At 36.2% G+C, this 23,874-nt stretch overlaps 1 protein-coding gene and 1 long non-coding RNA gene across 4 annotated transcripts in view; one reads left to right on the top strand and one right to left on the bottom strand.

The window, feature by feature from the left end:
- The window catches only part of LOC133527580 (diacylglycerol kinase eta), a 137,057-nt gene that overhangs the window by 64,943 nt on the left and 48,240 nt on the right, over window positions 1-23,874 (bottom strand). For all 3 annotated transcript variants that reach the window (XM_061864640.1, XM_061864649.1, XM_061864659.1), the window contains 3 exons: window positions 18,267-18,412; window positions 16,839-17,037; window positions 4,350-4,441 (listed from right to left, as the gene is read on the bottom strand). In XM_061864640.1, the coding sequence (XP_061720624.1) occupies window positions 4,350-4,441; window positions 16,839-17,037; window positions 18,267-18,412 (437 nt within the window). The remainder of the gene's footprint in view (window positions 1-4,349; window positions 4,442-16,838; window positions 17,038-18,266; window positions 18,413-23,874) is intronic.
- Window positions 4,886-17,140, top strand: LOC133527865 (uncharacterized). Its single transcript, XR_009800927.1, has 2 exons — window positions 4,886-6,804; window positions 16,847-17,140. It is a non-coding gene; the product is annotated as an uncharacterized LOC133527865 (long non-coding RNA).

Genomic DNA, 23,874 nt, shown 5'->3' with positions numbered 1-23,874 from the left:
ACCTGTAATGACCATATTTTTGTAAAAATTGAATTTAAAATATCTTTTGGCACACGTCACGTGACCAAACTCGAAACGTCATTGAAGATTCTGATGACGTCACACAACTCTCGGATTGACACTGTTGACCGTTAGGCGATTAACAACAAATGACAAATATCAGTTGACAGTTTGTATCTTCTACGTGTGTATGTTGTCAAACCATAAACTGTGACGTCACACAATTTTCAAAGAGCGTTTTGGGCGCGAAAGCATCTGTCAAATTATATTTTGTTAATTTAACATATTTAAAGCCGTTTTTAGTATAAAAGCTGAATTTTAAGGCAACTTTTAGTTAATATAGAAAGTAATACAAGCGTTTCAAAAAATTGGAATACGATTCTCTTTTAGGCCCCAATTCATTATAGATACGACGAGATAAGGTATATAATTATAGCTCACAAATCCACCACATTGTAATTTTTTATTTTTTCGGTAGCATTTGTTTTAACGGAAATAAAGAGGTTGCAAATCGAGTAACAGAACTTCAGAACAGATATCATTTGATATTTACCAGTCGCTTTTCGGTGAAGGAAAACATCGTGAGGAAACTGGACTAATTCCAACAAGGCTTAGTTTTACCCTCTGGGTTGGAAGGTCAGATGGCAGTGGCTTTCGTAAAAACTAGTGCCTACGCCAAATCTTGGGATTAGTTGTCAAAGCGGACCCCACGCTCCATTGAGCCGTGGCAATATGCTGGGACAACGCTAGGAAGAAAAAAAGAAATCGAGTAACAGAACTTAGTAACCAACTAGGTATAATAGTTATGATGTAAATGTCCATATCATGTTGGAGTCATATATGTATTAGCCAACTAATTATTCAAGATCAATACACTTAGCTCCCTTAGGTATTCGCCTAAATACAATCTCGGGCAAAATTGAGTTTTATAAAAGTGAACTAGTTTCTAGGTCATATTTTCTATGAATTGGTCATTTTTGTAGACTCCAATTACACTGACACTTTTCCTGGTTTTTCGCGGACCAGAATATCGATGATTTTTGTAACTTGATACATAAAATCACAATTCAGAACATGCGGCAGCGTTGTTTTCTATCAAGTACCTCAAGCACCAGGGCGGCTACCGGGAAAATCGAAATTCGTCAATTTCGGGCATTTTTCTCTGTCACTCTAATTACGTCTTAGTGAGAGTAAAAGAGAAAGATCCCCGCAATTTGCGAATTTAGGTTTTCGCGGTAGGCCCCCAGGTCCTGTCAAGTTTCAGCAGTGTTGCCAGGTGAGCGGAAGAGAATTATCGTACTTGAGTGTCAATATTATTGTACCGTTGAAAAAAATATCGTACGCCAATCAAAAAGGCAGCCCCTAAAAATGTCTAGCAAAATAAGCTTAAATTTCCAATTAATAATAAAAAAAAATAAACTTTAAACTTACACCAAGGAGCCGAACACCCAAAAGATACTAATTTTAGCCTATTTCTGAGAGAAAGTGTCATATTTTGCTTCAAATTATTAGACTTTTAAGGTGGCATCATCCAAGGGCTGAAATTATAGTACTTTAGTGTACGATAATGCTCTTTGGAACATTACGTCACACCGGGCCCAAATTATCGTACATGTACAACAATTATCGTACGCCTGGTCACACTGAGTGTCAGTGTCGACAGAGTCAGCTATAAACGCGTCAAACATCGCAACGTCGCGCCGATGGCCGTCCGAGGCATGAAGTGGCAACGCCGCAATGTATTTGTACACGACATTTGTCACACACACATGAGTAAAATTTATAAAATATAACGTTGATTATTGCATGATTTCTGTATGAAACAAAGTTTTTCTATTAATTTAGCGCAAATGAATATTCGAAAGTAGATAGATGCGCAACTATTTATGTAATAATATTGTGTAATTAATAAATAAATAGCGATTGTTTTTTGTATGAAAATCGAACCACCTTAAGAACAATTCACATAATTTATTTAACAGGATACTGTCAAAACGTCAATGACTAATATGACTTTTCAGCAAAGAGTAAAGTAAGTATGCTTTTCAGTTTGACTTGAGGAGCAATAAGCAAAACGTACCGAATCGTCCCTTTCTTAAAATTGCCATTCAAAGAGACACACTAGACCCTACTCATAGTATTGTGTTCCTGCCGGTGAGTAAGGTTACCAGAGCTCAACGAGGGGGGGGGGGGGGAGTTTAGGGTCGGCAACGCGCATGTAACTCTTCAGCTCGTGTGTGGTGCTATCTATAGTTTTTTTATATGGGTACGCTGACAGCTGTCGTTTCAATACGATTTTGCGAGATTTGGCCTTTTTCAGGTTAAAAATTATATAGAGATAACACCTGTCACCCTACCCATCGAGTTTGAAAAATATTATGAAATGGTAACATATACAGGGTGGTTTTTGATAATGTACATCTTAGAACTAAAACTGTTTTTAATTTCTTTTTTTTTTCAGATTTTAAAATTATACAGCTCTACTTTTATACCTTAATAATATATCTTAGTCTTGACAAAGACGATTAAAGTTTTATACTTAGCAAAATCGCTTACTAACAATGTCTTTACAAAATCGCTTTCCTGTAAGTTTAGGCAACTGCTATAGCCATTTAACAGCAGTAACAGTTCATTACACTTGGTTCGGTGCTTCAACCTCATGTCTAACTGTCTGATAATTAAAGTAGTTCCTAATAGACGGCGTTGTGCAATTATGGATATCCCGATCAAACTTTTCATTTCAGAGGAACGCGATTCTGTGTTGATAATGTTAGTCTATACTTTATTTGTCCGTGCTCTTGAAACCATTAGCCAAACAATTAGCTTATGGCGGGCATTGAAGGGTCGTTCTTTTAAATCAGATTATTAAATATAATTTCAATATAAGCCCATCAATCGAATAGGCATACATTTTGGTCAATTTATTACCTATCAGGGGAATAATAAAATCGATAAAAAGAATGTAAAAGCGACGAGGAAATGAAAAAAACCGATAAGGGAATGACAAGGAATGACATAATGACAATGAATTTCGGAACAATTAGTTCCAAAATAATACACTGAATCATAGAACGCCCTTAGCAACTTTGTGTTATTTTTAAGATCTATAGAACGAAGTACTAACGACAACACTCCTAGCTATACATCGGTGGACCTTATGCCATTTGTAATAGAGTCCACCTATGTATAGCTAGGAGCGCTGCTGTTAGTACCAAACGTTGATTTTAGTTGAAACCCCAGTCCAAAGGCATGGAATGAGAACCAGGGGAAAAGAAATAAGTATGTCTTTGATCAACTGTTATGATTACGATAATTTTTACTTAATCCATGAAAGTAAATAATCATTTACTTGACATATGATTTAACATTGTACATGCCCATGAAGAATACATTTTATATCAAAACACACGGGAATGAAAATCACAGTGAACCAAAGCCAGGGGAACGATATTATGAAATCGTTTATTTCAGGTGAAAGACCCATAATTACATCACAAACAATCGAAAATACAATACAAATTAACTTAAATTAAAAACAGTCAAAATAACAATCATAAATACATACGTCAATTTTGTGTTACCTGTAAGAATAGCATATATTTTTAAGAAAATAAGTAAACTAAATATGTATATTGATATTTAGTTTACTTATTTTCTTAAAAATATATGCTATTCTTACAGGTTTACTTAGTAATTTACCTCTAGTTTTATGTCAACCTAATATCCTAAGAGCATTTATTAGAAACATATTAAGAAGTTCTAAATGTCACGGAACGTGTAGTGTGACTTCCTCGGATTTTATGATATTTTATTTTTCTTTGAAAGTGTTTTTGGAAGAATTTTATATCAAATGTTAACACTTACACCTATTCCACAATACGGTTTAAAAATTGTATGGATATATAACGACTTTATAACAATTTTAATAACATACATCTTGTGATCAGTTTTCGTGTCACCGACGCGCGTGGTAATATAAACATGCAGTACTCGGTAGAAAGTTACCTTTACGTCTGGCAGCCTTTTTAACGCTTTTTTTAGAACAGCAATTATTGTAGTCTCAGATTTATTACAATTTACAACAATATATTTTTTTATTTTCTAGTAGCAAGTAATAACGCCATCTTTTTTATTTTCTAAGAATTAAGTTTCTGGCCGACCGCGTATAATCGTAGTTAACTTTTGTAACGCTAGATGGAGCTTTCACCTTCACGTGCGCCGCGGACTCCGCGGAGCGCTTCCATGTGTGCGTGCTAGCGGGGAGTGAGGAAGCTAGCGGGCGTGGCTTACGAACCGGTATTCACGGCTTTAGTAGGCCCTTAAATTGCGCAGATGTTTTATTTACTCACCTAAGTACTGAACCACAGGTCTTATCACATATGTCACATTTAGCGGCTACTGGTAGATTGCCTTCTAACCATTGATGAGGCATGATTATATTCTGGAACAACGAAAAAAACACCATAAGTAGGTAAATATGTAAATCCAACAATCAATTTATAATGAGCGATAATTGTTCCTAAGCAAAAGTAAGAATACTGTTTTACGAGAGATTGACTTGAAGGAGGTATTGCGAAAGGGTGTCGGGAAGGCTGGTTTACACACATATTATCGTGAACCAACCCCGGCACATTTCGGAGAATTTAAAACTTATAGGCGGTTGGCGTTCACATATTATTGCCCTGTATAAACATGTAGTTGACGTAGTCGATTTCGTGAAAGTATGCGATATCTGTGCAGCCTATTGCAAAATTGCTGTGCTTGAAAAATGATACTTAGGTTTCTAATATAATTTTTTTCTAAACTGAATAGTTTGCGCGAGAGACACTTCCAAAGTGGTAAAATGTGTCCCCCCCCCCCTGTAACTTATAAAATAACAGAATGAAAAATCAAAAACAAAAAAAATGATATACATTACCATGCAAACTTCCACCGAAAATTGGTTTGAACGAGATCTAGTAAGTAGTTTTTTTTTAATACGTCATAAATGGTACGGAACCCTTCATGGGCGAGTCCGACTCGCACTTGGCCGCTTTTATTTAGGATAGCCTTTGTCTTTTCGGTCGTTTTCGTCAAGAGGCATAAAACCATTTTTTGTACTTGTAGGTGAGCTTCCTATACATTAATGTTACTGGGACAATAGGCGGACCCAGTGTCTGAGAAATGTGAATCGCAGCTAGCAGTATTTTCATTTTCAGATGTTCAGGAAATCTGAATAAAATGGCCAGTTTTTCGTCCAGAATGTGATAAGGGGCAATATGTGCTAGTGCTAGGCACATCTCCAAAATAGTCGGTTGCGGGTGATAATTGGATTATCTCTCCATTTGATTCGTCTAATATATAGTTGAGACTGCCCGAGAAGTGATCATTATAAGCTTCTACACTGGTCTGCGGCAAGGTTGATAGGAAGTCAGTATCACCCACGAAGCCTTCCTTCGCAGTTTGAAATAACCCTTCCTTGTTCCTTTAGAATTTCCATCATGGATAATGTGTAGGTATTTTATTGTAATAATCACATGTACTTGGAAAAATTACTAATGACAGTGACAGGATAGTTATAGTTTTTCTTATCTGACACTTATCTTAGGTATCTTAGTGGCCAAGTACCTCATCAAATAAAAAGGTAAAAGATAGATAGCAAAGTTTATCCTGTTTATGTATTAACAAGGTTTATGCAGTTACGAAAATTGTGTCAATGAGATACGAGGAAACCATATCACGATTTACTCTTAACTCTTTGCTTGGATCAAGATAAGAGTTTATTTTAACGATTTAACACAAAAAGGCCTAGACATATACGGAAAAACACAAAAAGAGGTCAATAATTCAGATACGAGGTTGAGTAAGTATAGCGACGAAATAAACAAAGTCGGAATTTTAGTTTTCATTGTACAGTATCAGTTGCATAGAGTACTATGTATAATTGTACAATAATGGATGCGTTGTTTTTAAAATGGACCTCGTAAAACTAAAAATGAACACAACGTTACAGTTCTATCGTAGAATATTGCGTTCTAGGGAGGTACAAACGCTAACAATAGAAACAAGGGGTCGCCTGTCGCCCCAGCGCTCCCTTTGTGGATAGGACATTATCAGATTCCCTTTTAGAAACTGACTGTTATGTTTAGTAGGTATAAGTAGTTTAAACAGTCCTGTGTTGACGTCTTTAATCATGAGCATGATAGCTATTTAATGCCATACCTACTCCAAAATATGACAGACGCAGTTGATTGTTTGAATTTTCACTCTAGCAAAATTGTACGAGAAGATAACAGGAAAACGCCAATAGAGTCTAGCTAACCAAATATTGTTGACAGATATTTCCTTGTTGTATCACCAATTGTCTATGATTAAAAAAAAAGGTAAAAGTCTGTTGTCAATTTATGTCATTCATTTAAATTGTTCGCCGTTTATAAGGGGTTTATTTCAGTTTATTTTAAATAATATTAATAATGACTATACCGAGTGAGGTCCGCAAACTATTATTTAACCTCGTAAATAATTACGACAATGTGCGAAGTCGACGTAAAACGTTGTATAACGAAAAACTGCAATGTTTACAAGGTTGGTGCTCTATTAATATTTTGATACATTAAGTAGGTACTAGTTCTAACATTTGCCTATAACTTTGATTAAGTACGTGAATTTCTTAATACCTGAATCTCATGAACAGGACAAGTGTGTAAACAAACGGATAAACTAGAAGTTCTGAAAAATATCATTAAAATCAAAACATTGTTTACTGAACACCATACATACGAGTTACTGAAAACCAATATTTAGAAGAAATCTGTGGAGTGACTGGTCAGTAGTAATTTGATATAAAAATATAAAATATATAAAAATATCTGGGCGAAACATGTCTATACATATATGTCTTTGTACTTTACATAGTACACGTCAATGTATATTTAACTCATTTCCTTAGGTACCTTACGTGTGCACAGAAAATCAAAAATATTTTCTAGTATCAAAACTATAATTCCTACTACACAAAGTGTGACCAGCTCAAGATTTTTTGAATTTCCCGCCAAAAATGTGTGTAATATTTCAGTAGCCAGACTCTAATAAAAATAATTATTTTGAGTTAGCGGCCTAGAAGTTACCGGGCTTAAAATCATCCAATCTACTTAGTTGGGTCATAAGTTCTGTCAAAAAGGTTTTGACTGATAAAAAACCTATAGGTTAAGATCCCTTATTTTATTATACATAGTACCTGGGCGACCGAGCTTTGCTCGGTTATAATATAACTATTTATTGTAATATGGTGGTGTATATGTGATAAATCTTAACTACATTTTTTTACTAAATTAAACTTATCTAAAACAATAAAAATTATTAACTTGAACATATAAAAAAAAACAAAAGTTAGTCACCGGGCGATATTCGAACCCGTAACACTCGTTTCTAGCCGTCCGCGTCTTAACCCGCTGGACCAGACGGACAGTGGCCGGCAACACGAAATTAGCGACCATATTCTGCGTCGAAAAAAAAAACCGCATGAAAACTCGAAAACACGCGTTTTCCCAAACATAAGACTAATCTAGATCGATTGTATACCCCCAAAAACCCCCATATACCAAATTTCAGCGAAATCGTTAGAGCCGTTTCCGAGATCACATATATATATATATATATATATCTTATACCTTTAAACGAGCAATTCTTGTATATATATATTTCCGGGATCGCCCAGGTACTATATATATATACAAGAATTGCTCGTTTAAAGGTATAAGATATATGGGTTGAAAGATTATTTAATGCTGAATTACTTACATTATAATTAAACTTATGTAATTTGCTGTCTCAGTTTTGCACAATTCTATGTAAAATTCAGATTTTTTTTTATAAATAACATGCAAAAAATACGCAACCTGTTCGAGGTGATTCTGATCCCTAGTTATTTATTTTTCTTGTTTATATGTTCGAATCTTACATAAAATTAAAGTTGGGTCTATTATTTTTCTTAAAATATATAATTTATATGTATTAGTATTGCCAACCTGCAACTGTACGTGTTTTACCAAACGTACTCGTAGGATGGCAGTTAGAAATTGGCGTATCACTGCAAAATACCCTAAGATTGAAGGGTATTAGCTGAAGTACAGACTTGTCGGGAAACTAATTGCAGGTGATAAAATAACGTTCTAATAAAGTAGGTTCATACAAACAAATAATTGTACCTATTTTACTAATGTGACACTGATTTTTACTCCCTTTGGTAAAGTATAATTTTTACTATCCAGCCGCGTATTTGCGTCTAACGTCAATCCCAAAGTAAAGAATTAGTAAATTAAGTCGCGATCTCATTTTGAAAATAATTATATTATACGGTTTGATCAATATAAAACAAGCTTTCAATTCATGGCCTTTTTTTATTAAAAGCTTTGTATTAAATTTTATCATTCAAAACCTTTGTGACTTAACGTATGACCCAACTAAGTAATAGCCAGGTCCATACACACCGAGCAGCCTCACACGGAATTTTTGCGTTAAGTTATAAAAATCAAAGATTCAACACAAATCCATTTTATTTTAATACTTGAGAGGCCATGGCCTATGACATATAGTCACCGTTACACGTCCGGTCGTTAGCGCGGTACGCACTCAATCATTTATACCTGCGACATTATTTTCTAAATAGGAAAACGCTGGATGGGATTGGGGATTTTTAACGAAGGTCTATTTGACTTAGCTGTAGATACATATCCCAAAACGTAGTTTGATAGTGCAGTTACCATTGCACAGGTCCCAGACCATAATGTAAAATAATCTGCAACGTAGTGCGGCGGCGGCGGGAAATTACCTAATTGGTTACTAAATTCTGTTACTGAAATAATCTTTATCTACATAAAATATACGAACGAAAGATGAATAAACTATATGTTAAAATGAAGTACACAAAATCGGGAATTACATATGACAATATCATTCAAAATGGCCTCCTCTGGCCTGACACAGGCCCTCGAACGACGAGGCCAGTCATCAATAGCGGCAGCCCGCACGAGTGTCATGTCTGATTCCGTCACTGTCTTAACTATGGCCCGCTTGAGGGAGTCAAGATTTGTGTGATGTTTAGCACAGGCTTTCTCCTCAGTAACCTGCCATATGGCATAATCCAGGGGGTTAAGGTCCGGGCTGGAGGACGGCCAGTCTTCGTGGGCAATAAAGCCAACATCCTTCCTTCGAAACCAGGCTTGAGTTGTTTTTGCCTTATGTGCAGGAGCTGAGTCCTGTTGAAAGACCCATGGATGGTTTTGAAATTGGGTGTGGCTTAAGGCCTTCACTATTGGTTCGAGAACGGTTTTCTGGTAAAATTTGGCCCACGTTTTCACACCTTTTTCACATAAATGAACCTGTGTTAGCTTTGAGTATGACAAACCCAGCCAAATCATTACATAAGAGAGATGATGGCCTCGTTGCACTCTCGGAACAGCCGCAATCGCCTCTTGACTGTTTTTGCATACACTCTGTCATTCTGGCGGTTACAACATTCTTCAATGGTAATTTTTTTTTCATCTATAAATAGTATTTTTCGGTGGCTTTTTTGTGCGTACCGCTTCAATAGCACGCGACTTCTCTCTAGCTTCATAGTCTTTAATCGTCCATTAAGCAAATGACCTCTTTGTCTGCGGTAAGCGTGTAGTCCAAGGTCTTCATTGAATACTTTTTTTAGGGAGCTTCTCTTCACAAACATCTGTATTGCCCACAACTTTTGCTTCCGGACGGGGTTTCTTGCAATTCTCGCCTTCACTGCCTTTATTAAAGCTGGGGTCCGAACGGTGCGTGGTCTTCCAGACCTCTTGCGGTCATCGAAGCTCTGAGTACTTTTGTATCTATTAATTGTGCGATAAACAAATTGTTTGTTGATTTTTAGGTTTTCAAGCAACTTCAGAATGATGTTTGGCGGGTGCCCACATTTGTGCAACGCAATTACTGCGATACGATTCTCTTTTAGGCCCCAATTCATTATAGATACGACGATATGATACGATACGACCTTCAAACCTTCAAGAAAAGAGCGTACTCCCATCATAAAGGCCGGCAACGCACTTACAACTCTTCTGGTGTTGCAGGTGTCCATGGGCGGCGGTAATCGCTTACCATCAGGTGATCCGTCTGCTCGTTTTCCTCCTGTATATATATATATACACGTGGTACATAATTATAGCTCACAAATCCACCACATTATGTATTATTTTTTCGGTAGCATTTGTTTTAACGGAAATAAAGAGGCTGCAAATTGAGTAACACAACTTAGTAACCAACTAAATAGTATGTGGCATAATCGCTGTAAACTATTTTTGTCGTATGCATTGAAATGAAAACAAAACAACAAAATCAAGTTATAGAGTCGGACCAAACGACCTAGTTGGTTACTAAGTTGTTCAGTATACAAACTAATAGGTAATATAATTATAATAGTTTTATAAACAACACAAATTATCATTATAAATACATATATAAATTAATTACATAATATACTATACAATATACCTACATAAATATACTTCTGCATGTGTGCGGGGCAGGGAGGGGGGAAGAGGGGGGGGGGGGTCCCACTAGACAGTATTTATCAGGTGCTTGTAGAGAATTCGTTTGAAATTCAGCTTGTTTGGGGCTTGTCTAATCGTTAGAGGAAGCGCATTCCAAAGACGGATTGCTTGAACAGCGAAAGAAGGCGTTAGGAAACCAGTATGGTGAGGGAGAATTATATAGTTTATTTTTGACTTTAAATATTAATTTATACTAAAAATATAAACAACCGCCCTATTTTATAATTATACATTTACTGCAACCGCGATCTAGCGTGTCACGATCAGCCGGGCGCTCGCCGCTCGCTCGTTGCCAGCCGCCGGCCGGCACTATATTCGCTCTAGTTCCTAAACCATTCCCGTGCGCATTATGAAACTTGGCAAAGATTATCTGCATATCAATCGGTTATTCGTAGAAAAAAAACAAGTGCAGTGATATACACGAATCAGCTTTCAGCTGCTTATCAAACAATATAATATAGTACATTACGATACAAGTGCGAAAAATAGGAAATTCGAAACGAGTGGCGATAAATTAAAACACGACCGAAGGGAGTGTTTTAAATCGACACGAGTTGCGAATTACCTATTCGCACATGTATCGTACAACGTTTTACAGTACATATGGCCCTTTAAATGTTCGACACAGTAACGTAATATGCTACTTCTCGCACTAGTGCTATAAAGTAGCCCCATATGTACTGTAAATAATATAATATCCGCAGGGCAGCTTGTGGCGAGCTGTTGGGGAGTAACGACCCCACGGACACGAGTACTCCCGAGAGTCGGTCAGGGTCTCCGTCTCCGGTGTGTCTTCGTCGGTCGGAGTGGACCCCAAGATGACCCGTAGGACTCTCAGCTCTGGCTTGCCTTCATTGGCCGTCCAGAGAGGAGTCGTTGAACTTGCATAAGACGCGAGTTGGCACAGTGACTGTTATCAGCCACTGGGTAGAAAGCGGCGTACACCTCTCGACACCCCTGAGCCGCTCACACCGGTGTTGCTCCTGGTTGTCTTCACGTCGGCATTTTCAGAGGCCCATCTAGTGGCCGGCGAGTCACCGCCTGCCTCGATAACTAGTGAAAACATTGTTATGGCAGGTGTCCGGACGTCTTTGCGATAACCCAGTCTCATTGTCCTCCCAAACTTCAATCCATAAACCGTTATACTGTTCACTTTTACTACAATAGTCCCAATGCCTGTTGCGACCGGTTCATGGGTGTCTATTGTTGCGCCTGTGAACGGGTTCCAACAGGCGTTCTACATGACATTAAAGCTCTCCAAGGGGTCTCTACGTGTTGGATCTATCCCCACGCAAGCGTATCAAAAGACCGGGATTTATAGGCCCGTGAAATTCAAGGATATACAATACAAAGAGATAAAATCATATAATTCTATTTATTGACAATAACAATATACATAATGGATGTATACAATACAATATAATATAATAATAATATTAGCAATTTCTACCCAGTGGCTAACTGGGTAGAAAGCGGCGTACACCTCTCGACACCCCTGAGCCGCTCACACCGGTGTTGCTCCTGGTTGTCTTCACGTCGGCATTTTCAGAGGCCCATCTAGTGGCCGGCGAGTCACCGCCTGTCTCGATAACTAGTGAAAACATTGTTATGGCAGGTGTCCGGACGTCTTTGCGATAACCCAGTCTCATTGTCCTCCCAAACTTCAATCCGTAAACCGTTATACTGTTCACTTTTACTACATTATTCCCAATGCCTGTTGCGACCGGTTCATGGGTGTCTATTGTTGCGCCTGTGAACGGGTTCCAACAGGCGTTCTACATGACATTAAAGCTCTCCAAGGGGTCTCTACGTCACACCGTGCGTAAATGCATTCCCACTCCGTCAAAAAAAAAAAAAAAAGGGGTCTCTACGTGTTGGATCTATCCCCACGCAAGCCTATCAAAAGACTGGGATTTATAGGCCCGTGAAATTCAAGGATATACAATAGAATATAATATAATAATAATATAAGCAATATTTAGACCAAAAATATAAAAAAAATTAATAGACAAAGTTTGTTAAATTTCACCTTAACAAACATAAATACAAAAAAAAATTAAATAACGCAAAAAAGTTGAAATCAAAAATGCACAATTAAAGCTTGTCTAATGCACTATACACTCCAATATTAAATTTATTCCATTATGTTTTCTTTATACTGAAACATGGCCGTCAAATATACCATAATACCGTCCAAAAAATGCAAGAAAGTTGAAATCCAAAAATGCACAATTAAAGCTTGTCTAATGCACTACACACTTCAATATTAAATTTATTACATTATGTTTTCTTTATACTGAATAATGGCCGTCAAACATACCATAATACTGCCGTCCTATCACTAAAACCTATCTAACCCACAAATTATAGTTTTGAGATATGGGCAAAAAACGTTCAAACCCATATCTCTAGAAAATGTGTACATTTCTTCCGGATTTCTTTTGTGCAAAAATTAAAACTAAATTTATCCTTACTTTGTTTGAAAACCATTTCCTCAAATATTATATTATTAATTAGAAAATCAAAATTTTGTGTTTTAGTGTTGCAAATAATTACTAAAATATGTGCGATATTACTCCTAAAACACCGGTAAGTATACCTTAACCGTTCTTTAGAATTGAATAACATATAAAAAATAACTAAATAACGGCCAAGTCAATTTACGTGTTTATAGTATCGTAATTGTGAATTGTGTAATAAACAAAACATAGCTTAATAACCGCAAAGGTACTGAACAATTTTATAGTATTTTATCTGTTAAAATATTACCTAGAAAACATTTGTAATAAACACGTTATTGGACTCTAACCATTTTTTAGCTATGTAATGACTATACATATTGAAGTAATTTGTATGCATTCCTATACTAAAACCCCGTTAAATGACGAACTAGTAATGCTCACTAGGTTTAAGTCTTGGAAATATTCACAAAAAAACGTTTATTGTATTAACAAAATCATGTTAACCTGTATTATACTACTAAGTTTTAAGAGAAATTCAATATGTTAAATCACAACTGTATCGTATATGTATTTATTCGCATGCAAAAATAAAACCAAAAACTTAAAAAATACTGACGAATCAGTCGTAAACTTTTTAAAATTTTTAAAACGCAAATTGTGTCAGTCTCAAAAATGTGTTAAATTTTATATAAAAAAATGTACGTGAAGAAGTAGAGTACTAACTATTGTAAGGTGCCTGATCCATGTAAGGCCCAGTGTCTAATGAAGCCCACTTTTGAAAATGCGCCCCCCCGCGCTTTGATTGCCAGTTCAAAAACCTAGTAAGGCTAAATGACTACACTAAAACCTATCATTTCTCAGATCCCTACTAGTTTTTTATACGGAATTTGTGACTTCCTGAGTTTTACTACGGTAAAAGGTAAGTTAACATGCTACTTACTAGGTTTAGAGCCATATAAATCTGTAGTAATCATAATAATTGTGCCGATTTTGGAGCAGGTGGCTCTGTAATCGGGTGAGTACTTACGAGATTGATACAAATAAGATAAAAAACGAATTTCCAATAATTAGTTACCCACCTTACCTAGTAGGTTTTTATATAGGGCAGCCAAAATCAGCCTTTAACACCCTTCGCATAAAAATATAGCATTAATCTCATGCATTATGGAATGGCTGTAGTACAATATGCGGAGATGATCAGAGGCTTCACTTTCATAATTCCGTTGAATTTGGGGACCCGCTTAAGTGTGGTAGTTTCTTAAGTTACTTGGAGTTAGTAACTATTACAAAGCTCAATTAATACCTTTTTTGATTTCGATTCCATTAATCTGCACTTCTTTTCTTCTGAAACTTTTTGTCGTTAAGTAGAAAAATCTAAACTTCCCTTCTAATGCATCTACTTAACTTTTTTTAATGTTCGTCTCGTCTAAGGCCGTTGAAAAAGACGATGCGAGCCAAAACATGATCCTCCCTCTAATTCACCTTATTGATCATATCATCATATGTATCCTCGATAGCTCTATTCTTCTTATATTTTCCCGTCGCTTTGGTAAGATGCCGTTAGAAAGTCCAATTCCTTCTCCTTCTCTAACTACCGCTCTATTTATTTCCATTTCTTTGTTTCCTCTCTAAAGTTCTTGAGTGTCTTTTGTACATAAACAGATTACCGTTTTGAACAGAAACGCGCTCACGAACCAATATTAACCCGGTTACCCTACTCGGTACAGTACAATTATCGCTCTTGTAAAAATACTGCAGATATGGTATATCACGGTGTTATCATTCTTGAATTTCGGTAATGCTTTCAACACGGGTGACTTCGACATCTTAGTAGGCATATTGCGCTCTCTTAATGTATCTCCTGTGACAGTGAACTAGTTTCATAGTTATTAAGTAGGGCGTCAACAGAGGTGGATTGCTTTTAATCTTTATTGTGCCTGCACAGGACGGGGCAGCGTGTTGTCTCCTGTTTCATTTCCTTACTTTATATACTCTAACACGTTATATTTCCTTCTTCTACCACTTTAAACATACTGTCAAGGCTCTTTTACTCATCTACCATAGACTATCTGCACCATGAACATGAACACTAATTTAGAAAGCATTTTGATTTGGACTTTCACGTTACGGTCTCAAGGTAAATCCACTGAAGTTATAGTGATAGGTCAAAGTGTTCTGCCAGGACTGATTTTAGTACTCTACCTGCCATTATTTTTAACGGTACCTATTAAGATTTCCTACTCTCCCCAGGTCTCGTAAATCTCGCTGTTTCTCTATCATAGATACCTCAGATGAGCGAGTTTAAAAGGAATTTTTTTGATATAAAAGCATCACTCCGCAGAGTTCGAAACATTACGCCACTAAGATTGCCTTAGCTCAATCCCTCTTACTAACTATATTAGTTTATGCTGACACTTGCTACTTAGACCTTTGGAAGACCAACTCAATATGTTTGAGCAATTCCAGAACTCTCTATTAAGTATATAGTTGCTTTTTAAATTAGATCATGTCTTCGTAGTGACCATGTTCTCGCTACGTAGAAATCCACTACCGACGTGAATTATCATTGGTTTATCGTTCTCCATTTTTGTATGTAAATCGTAGCACTTACTTTCGGTTTTCGGTTTTTTTTTATATAAGCATGCATCAATCAGTCACCGAATAAAAAAGACAACTTACAGCGCACGGTGCATTGTTAAACTGTCTGCCTTACGTAATAAAATTCAAGGGAATATGTTTTACACTTAGCGGGGTTTTAGCGTGGCATTGTTGGTTGGCCGTGTTTAACTGTTGTATTATTATTCTTTTTCTCAAACATAATTACCCGTTAAGTACACTAAATAGGTTTTAGTGATGTATTTGTTACATGAATCGCAATAGAAGTCTTTTACACAAACGGTTAAAGAACGTTAGCCATGTTTAAGCATAGTAACTGTTTTTTTGTGTAGTATTTAATTAAAAAAATTGTACTTGATAAAACATATTAATCGTTTTTCCTAGTAAATGTGTTTTAGCTATGTATAACGTAAAAGATTAATTAAAATAAAAAACTGGCTAAGCGCTTTTATATTACTTATAGAAGAATAATGTAGGTTTGCGATTTTATAGTATTGAGAAGTATCAAATTATAATGCAGTTAGCGTGTTAGGTCGAGTCTGTATCTCCGTAACTACAACAGATAAAAATATGATTCCAAGACCAGTCGATAGAGAATTCTTTTCTCTTTTAGAATATTTGTCCAAATGAAAACTGGTATTATGCAGCTTTGAGCGGTTTTAGAGATAGGACGGCAGAATACCGCCCAAAAGTGAATTTTTTTTTTACCTGCCCGCTTTTTGTTTCGTGGAATGCCCCATTTGTAAGTACGATAGAGAGAGAGAGAGAGAGAGAGAGAGGTAATTGCAAAGTGATAGTACAATTCTATTTACAGATAGGGGGTGTACCGAAAATAATCAAGAGACAGCATACTAAATTAGTTATTTATTATGAAATGCACGAAACTTCGAGGTAATTTTAAGTGTTTCTAAATCAGGCATGTAGGATGTTGCAAATTGTCTTGCCTTTGGAAAAGACCAATTTTCAGTGATCTCTTCTATTTACCGGTGTAAAGTCGAACAGCATAACACCAGAATTATTTATATTGGAATACATATTATAATAATAAGATTTTTTATTGCGGTAAGAATGTCGTAGTCAACTTGCTTAGAAACAAAATTACAGCGGCTTGAAATTTACAGTTTTTTTTTCGGTACAGGCCTTAATAAATACCCACACAAGTCAACTTGACGAATAGTACAAATAAATGCAAAAATCTTACTCCTTCAGCGTCCTCGACTAAGTGCGGACCGAGAGAAGCAAGCGTGCTCCACTTGCAGGAAGGAGGAGCGCGCGCGGCGCATCGCTTGTGGGCCCTGAACTTGCACAACTCGCAGGCTAACGCGTGTGCTGTGCCCAGCGCGCCGAACGGCTCGCGGCACACGTTGCAAAACGTTGGCCGGGCGTGTGTTGCTGAGTACCTATTACAAACGGATAAAACATTGTCTTAACTGGAATCCTGGTTGTGTATATATAATACTTTTGTAATTTTTATTTTTATAATAAACTAGCTGTTATCCACGACTTCGTTTTTTTCTGAAACACATTTTTAACCCCTTTTAACCCTATTAGGGATTGAATTTTCAAAAGCACTAACATTATTTAACGAACTTTCTAGTGTTTATCTCTTTCTAACTCATATTTCAAATCCCTACTCAAATCGTTCCAGTTATACACTTTCAACTTTTAATTTTCATAAACGCTAAAATTACTTTTTCAACACACTTGCTCAAAACGGCGTTTTTATTCCACCGATTTTGTCTTATAATCAGATATTAAACACGCGTGCTTTTTTCAGTGTATTATACCACTCGTGCTTTTTCATTTTATTATCCGAGTGAGTTAAGAAGGTAACTGATTGCTAATAACATGTATGGACATACTTTCTCGCAAGTGTGTTGAAAAATGTCGTATGAAACGCGTGTGCTATGGTCATTACACACATCGGCTTTCTTATTGCGCGCTCGCTTGCAGCTCGGCCGCACAATATCGCCTCGTGTGTAATAACCAACTTAGCACACTTGTATCATAATGTACTATTCTCGTATTTTATGAAATTGTCTTACAAGTTCCTAACTTAATATAAAACTTGATCCACATACAAACTTTCATCCCCTTTTTAGCCCTCTTAGGGATGTTTTTTTCAAAAACACTGAAATCATTTTTATTTTATTTTAATATAATACCGTTTCAAGTGTTAGTTTAAAATAAAACGTATACCCCATTCAAATGTTCATCGCCTTTTTAACACCCTTAGGGGATACATTTCAAAAATAATAAATAAAATAAATTACTTTTTTACGACGTTTTAAGTTCCTAGCTTTGAGGTTGAATTTTTCAATATCGTTTTCTTATCATTTGTGCCCTTTATAAATACAACCTATTGTGCAACTTTCAACTTTCTAGCTCTTGTAGTTTCGGCTCTGCGTTGATGCATCAGTCAGGACACACGCGTTTCTATATACAGATAACCGAATCGTTGGCTAGCTGTGTGGCTCATGATTCAAAAATATTTTACATTTGTAACTCAGTCAGAAGTATTTTTTTAGTACATACATAGGTCAGGTGATTCTGCACTGAAAATTTGTGTCGTTCCCTGAGTATAGCTACTTTGTTAAGATGTTAATAGAAAATTGATTACGAAGGTTACCATTGATGATCTCCACATGATAGCCGGGCCATGAGATCGTCGACGTCGCCCCCACGGTGCAAAGCACCCCGCAGGGCTCCGGCCCACGACTCCATTTCACCGCGACTATCAGCGCACAGAACCAGGCACCGACTTGATGTTATAACCTTAAACAATTATAAAAAAAATAAAAATAATTTGGTCACTATAATTTAATACTATTTGAAAATGTCCCTAAAACACAAGATGCCTAAAGCACTAGAGCTGTGGTCTCATGTTTTATTTTCTGATTAATAAGTTTGAGCTATTCGGAGGGAGAAGATGTCAGTTACGTTTGCCGACAAGTAGGCGAACGAATGTAGGAGCAATGCGTGAGGCCAGAACCAGAGTCCGGGGATGTTTTGCATTCAAAACAACCAACCTCTCAAGGCAAAAGCGTATATTATATATTAACACTATTTTTACTAGATTATTTGTTTTTGCTACTTATCTCCTAATTATACCGTCTGAACAAATTACAAGCTTTCAGCCATCATCGAAATATAAAATATATAAAAATTGCTTAAAAGCGCCAAATGCTGTGAGTTCCTGTACCTATAAAAATCATTCTATTTTTGAAAGGATTAAAAGCACTTTACCAATTACATAAATAAATAAATTACCTAATGAACTTAGTGCGTTGAACGTCAACTAATCAGTGAGTGGAAAGAAAAGTCGATCATCTTTTTATGTTACTTATAGTTTAAGAATTATTGCAAGTCCACGTTTCTTTATTTTGTCACTCATTATTCATAGACTTCATAGTTTATCTAACACATGGTACTTCTAGCAGACACAGAAGCATCCAATTTAGAACACAATTGGTGATTATTCTATAAAGAACATAAAAAAAAACCTAATCAGGTACCGCAATTTCAGTACTGTTTTGTAATTTTACAAAACACGCATAATTAACTTTTGTAACTATACGAAATTACTACGCGCTCGTCGCACATAGGTTTTATTACATAAACTGCTAGACCCTTGGACTAATAATACTGCGGACGGAGTATCGGTAAAACACAACTAGGATTCCATTTCCACCAATTTCCTAGTATTTACGCGTGACACACACACATTTCTATGGCCTCATCCACCAATTTGCCGTCAGTCGGATCGACATGTCATTTGAGTAAATTGGTGGAAGAAAAATATAAAATATGCCGACATGAGTGGTCAAGTGTTATAAGAATTATACAGATCAGGGAACGATATACATATAAACAACAAAAAAATAAATCAGGTCAGAAAGGACGAAGTTCTAAGGTAGGTTTACATAAAACAAAATCCGATAAAATGGATAAACTCCTCCTTTATTTGAAATCAGTTAGAAAGAAGAAACCGACCTTACCTAATAACCGATAACCGATAATGTTTGGGGTTCCTTATTTGTCAAAATGGTAAAAACCGCTACTGTATCATGTCCTTTGTATTACATAGCATTTGTTTAACAACATTAGAAATAAACGTTGGCAGGGTGGAAAAATAAACTAAAGATTTTTTTCTGTACAGAAACTTTTAGTAAAAAGAGCGAAGATAATAAAATAAAAGCTCGCGAGAACTTAATTGCCGCCGGTTTCTTGACAACAAGTGTCAAGTGTTATAGCCCGCAATGCAGTTTACGATAAAATCTAGCCATGCACGATTTGGTTTATCTATGTACCGAATTCATAAATTCAAGTAGTTCTTTTATGTTTTGTAATCTGTAGATATAAGAATAATACAAATTACATTGTATAGGTGTGTAGGCCAGGCACTGAATTCTCAAAAAAAGTTATACCGACTCAATAAATTACAATTACTAACTGCTCACACTTAGATAACATTATACTCGTATATATATATTTATATATATATATATATATATATATATATATATATATATATATATATATATATATATATATATACAAAATAATGTATATATAATGTTATCTATATATATTGCATTATGTAAAAGTATATGTGAGCGTTTTCTGTTCCCCGTACTAGTACAAGACTGCATCACGGTGGAACAGCATTCGCCGTTCTTTTAATTTTACCTAGATGTATTACCACCAACTTGGTTTGGTGGTAACTAGTGGGATTTTTTTTTCCAGTAGTGGTAACAACTTGGTGGTAACTTGTGGGAATAACCCTGATTGTTATGAATTTATGAATAATGATCGTTAGAACTTAAATATTTTTTTTTTAATTTTATGACGTATTAAAAAAAAGCTACTTACTAGATCTCGTTCAAGCCAATTTTCGGTGGAAGTTTGCCTGGTAATGTACAGTCAGCGTCAAATACTTCGGAGCAGTCAAAGTGGCCAAATAGTTCGGTACACCATACTAAATATATGATGTACCGAACTAATTGGCTACTTTGACTCCTACGAAGTATTTGACGCTGACTGTACATCATATATATTTTTTAGGTTTATCATTCTCTTATTTTAGAAGTTACAGGGGGGGAGGGGGGGCACACATTTTACCACTTTGGAAGTGTCTCTCGCGCAAACCTCAATATCATTTTTGAAGACCTATCCATAGATACCCCACACGTATATGGGTTTGATGAAAAAAGATTTTTTGAGTTTCAGTTCTAAGTATGGGGAACCCCCAAATTTTTTTGTATTTTTTTCTATTTTTGTGTGAAAATCTTAATGCGGTTCATAGAATACATCTATTTACCAAGTTTGAACAGTATAGCTCTTATAGTTTCGGAAAAAAGTGGCTGTGACATAATCGGACAGACAGACGGACATGACGAATCTATAAGGGTTCCGTTTTTGCCATTTGGCTACGGAACCCTAAAAAGCGTACCTGGGTCGCCTAGCAGGAGGACGTTCTATCGAACGCCCTAGGTATCGCTGGGATGAAGCGACATGGTGGAGGCGGATCTGCGCGAGCTTCGAGTCGACAATTGGCGAGATGTCGCACAGGACCGAGAAAAGTGGCGCTGTTTTGTGTCGGAGGCCAAGTCTCATTTTGGGTCACTGAGCCAACGGACTAAATAAGTAAGTAAGTAAAAAAAATAAACTGTAGTTTAAAAAAATATAAGCCATTCGGTTTTTATTGAATATACTTAGCCATACCCCGAAGTTGACAAAGTTTAAAAAGCTTTTTTTTTTCATTGCAACACGTTTCAAAAAGTAATAAACAATACAGTTATTACCGACTAACCGGACAAGTTTGAGACGGACTCGCCCACCGGGCGATACATATTATAAAAAAAATTAAAAATGTACATAAAAATTTGATCACCCAAACAATTTTAAGTAATTACATATTTTTCAGATTTTTCCCTTAACTTGTAGTATAAGAATTTCATAGGTCTAGGTCAACAGAAATTGCCCTATCTATTTTGATTCCCTTGAGAGTGTCGAAATAAACGTTTTTTGCCTGAGTACAAATATGGTTGTAATTTCTACTTGATACCTGCACGTTTCCGAGATAAAGGGTCATGACAGACAAACACAGATGGACAACAAACTGATCCTTTTGAAGGGTTTTTCGTTTTTTCCTTAGGTACGGAACTCTTATGTATATAATAATATTTACTAAGATGTGTTGGAATATGTTACATAATGTTAATTTATTGTAATCTCATGTAAGTGAACTGTTCTGTTCTAATGATAATAAATGTCTTTAAACTGAAAAAATACCTCTTTTAAATTTATTAATTTATTAATTTTACCGTTCTTAGAAATATAAAATTCTCCTGAAGTTTCATTTAAAAGGGTAATTTGATATTTTTTATAACGTTTATTTCACGCAGAACGTATTATTTTACATATTTTTAAGTGACAAGCCAACTGCAATTACATGACGTGCAAATCAATGTCACTATTGTTATAAATTGTCTATCAATACGATATGAAAACTACTTGAATAATAATAATGGCACCTAATATGATTAAAAGATAAAGAATATTGAAATATCATCAACTGCCAAAAAAGTGAGAACCAGAGACAGGTAAAATTCAATAAATGCAGGCGGTGAGTTTTTGCTGCAGAGTGTTATTGTAGCGCAAGTATTTAATGATTTTTTATGAAACGTAAGTTGGTTTTAAATTGTTCTTTTGAGATTAATGAGTTTGTCTTTAGCAAAAAGCTGAGAATTTATCAAAAAAAAATGGTTTCGTCTAAAAGTGTACTTGTGACTTTTGCTTGTCACCCGACGAAATTAATTGATAAAGTCGCCATGCACAATTACGAGTGATGGTACAATGTGCTTTATAAACATCAATGTACTCGTATTATTCTAGTTAAACGAAGTTTGGTACCAATTACGTAGCATTTGCATTGAATAAATAAAGTTACAAGCGTAATAAATACAAAATGTTTGTCTTATATGCATCTGCATCGTAATGCAAACAATTGTTATGCAAATAGTAAACGTATTGTGCTACGTTGGTCAATTTTGCTGTAGTCAAGATCGATATCTGAACATCCAAGAGGACCTTTTATTATGAATCTGTGTTTAAATAAGGTAAAACGGTCATCATCTTGAATTACTGCATTTTTGCTCTGATCAATTCGCAGAATTTTGTGCAACATTTCACGATCTCTCGCTGCTCAACATACTCGACACGACACTGTGCAGAGAGAGATCACCCACCCCCTATATCGCCACCATTTCGTGGCGCTCTAAAGCCCGATTTGGGCAATCCTCAAAGGTGTGCTGGGCAGTGTCGTCCTCTTCGCCACAGTGATCATGGGCGCCGGCAGCGGGGTGCTCTTGCACCCCCCTGTCAGGAAAGAAAATATACAAAAAAATTACATGTTTTTAACGCGTCTGCACCAGTATAAGAGTTGGACCAATATAAGCCTGCAATGATTTTGATAGCATAACTCGAAACTATATAACACAAAAAAAAAGTGACTGCATCGATTCTTCTATTCCATTTATTTTGCACCTTCAAGAAAGTACTCCTGGCGGCGCCCATGACAGACTGTTGGCGGTTCCCGCTGAATTTGATGCAAATACCTTAATGACCAAAGCAGCCATGTCCGGTCATTACCTGCACCAGCCTATAATAATAAGTGACGTCCCTTGGGTCCCATACCCCCGAGAGTCGGTCAGGCCCCTCTCTCCGGCTTGCCTTGATTGGCTGGCTGGAGTAAACACTGAGCAGGGGCCGCAAGTTGCATATCAAACGGTTCAATAGTAATTACGTAATTAGGTCAGTGTATTTGTTTACATACTTACTCGAGTGTTGTGAATTTAAGCTTCGAGGCGTAAACTACAGGACTCGAGTCGCGACTGCTGAGTCTAGAAGCCTCGAACCTTAAAGCCTCGACCATATACGCCTCAAATTAATAAGTTCGCGTTATTGCTTACGATCACAGAAACCGCGAGTCTTTAGGCCTTAAACTTTAAAGCCTCCTAAGCTTTGAAGGTTTAAGTCTATAAGGTTTGGAGCATTTAAGTCTTAAAAGATTTTAAGAAATTAGATCAATCTACAGCCATTTTTTATAGTTATACAGGGTGCAGGAGAGGAACCCGAGAGGTTTTAACTGCGTAATCCTGAGGCCATTAGAATTAATAATATGATATAAATGTTTGTGAAGTAGGGAAAAAATAAAATAATAATTCGAACTTTAT

This window comes from Cydia pomonella, chromosome 1 (assembly GCF_033807575.1).
Source record: "Cydia pomonella isolate Wapato2018A chromosome 1, ilCydPomo1, whole genome shotgun sequence".
In the NCBI taxonomy this organism is placed as follows: Eukaryota; Metazoa; Arthropoda; class Insecta; order Lepidoptera; family Tortricidae; genus Cydia; species Cydia pomonella.
This window is presented reverse-complemented; position numbering and strand designations above follow the sequence as displayed.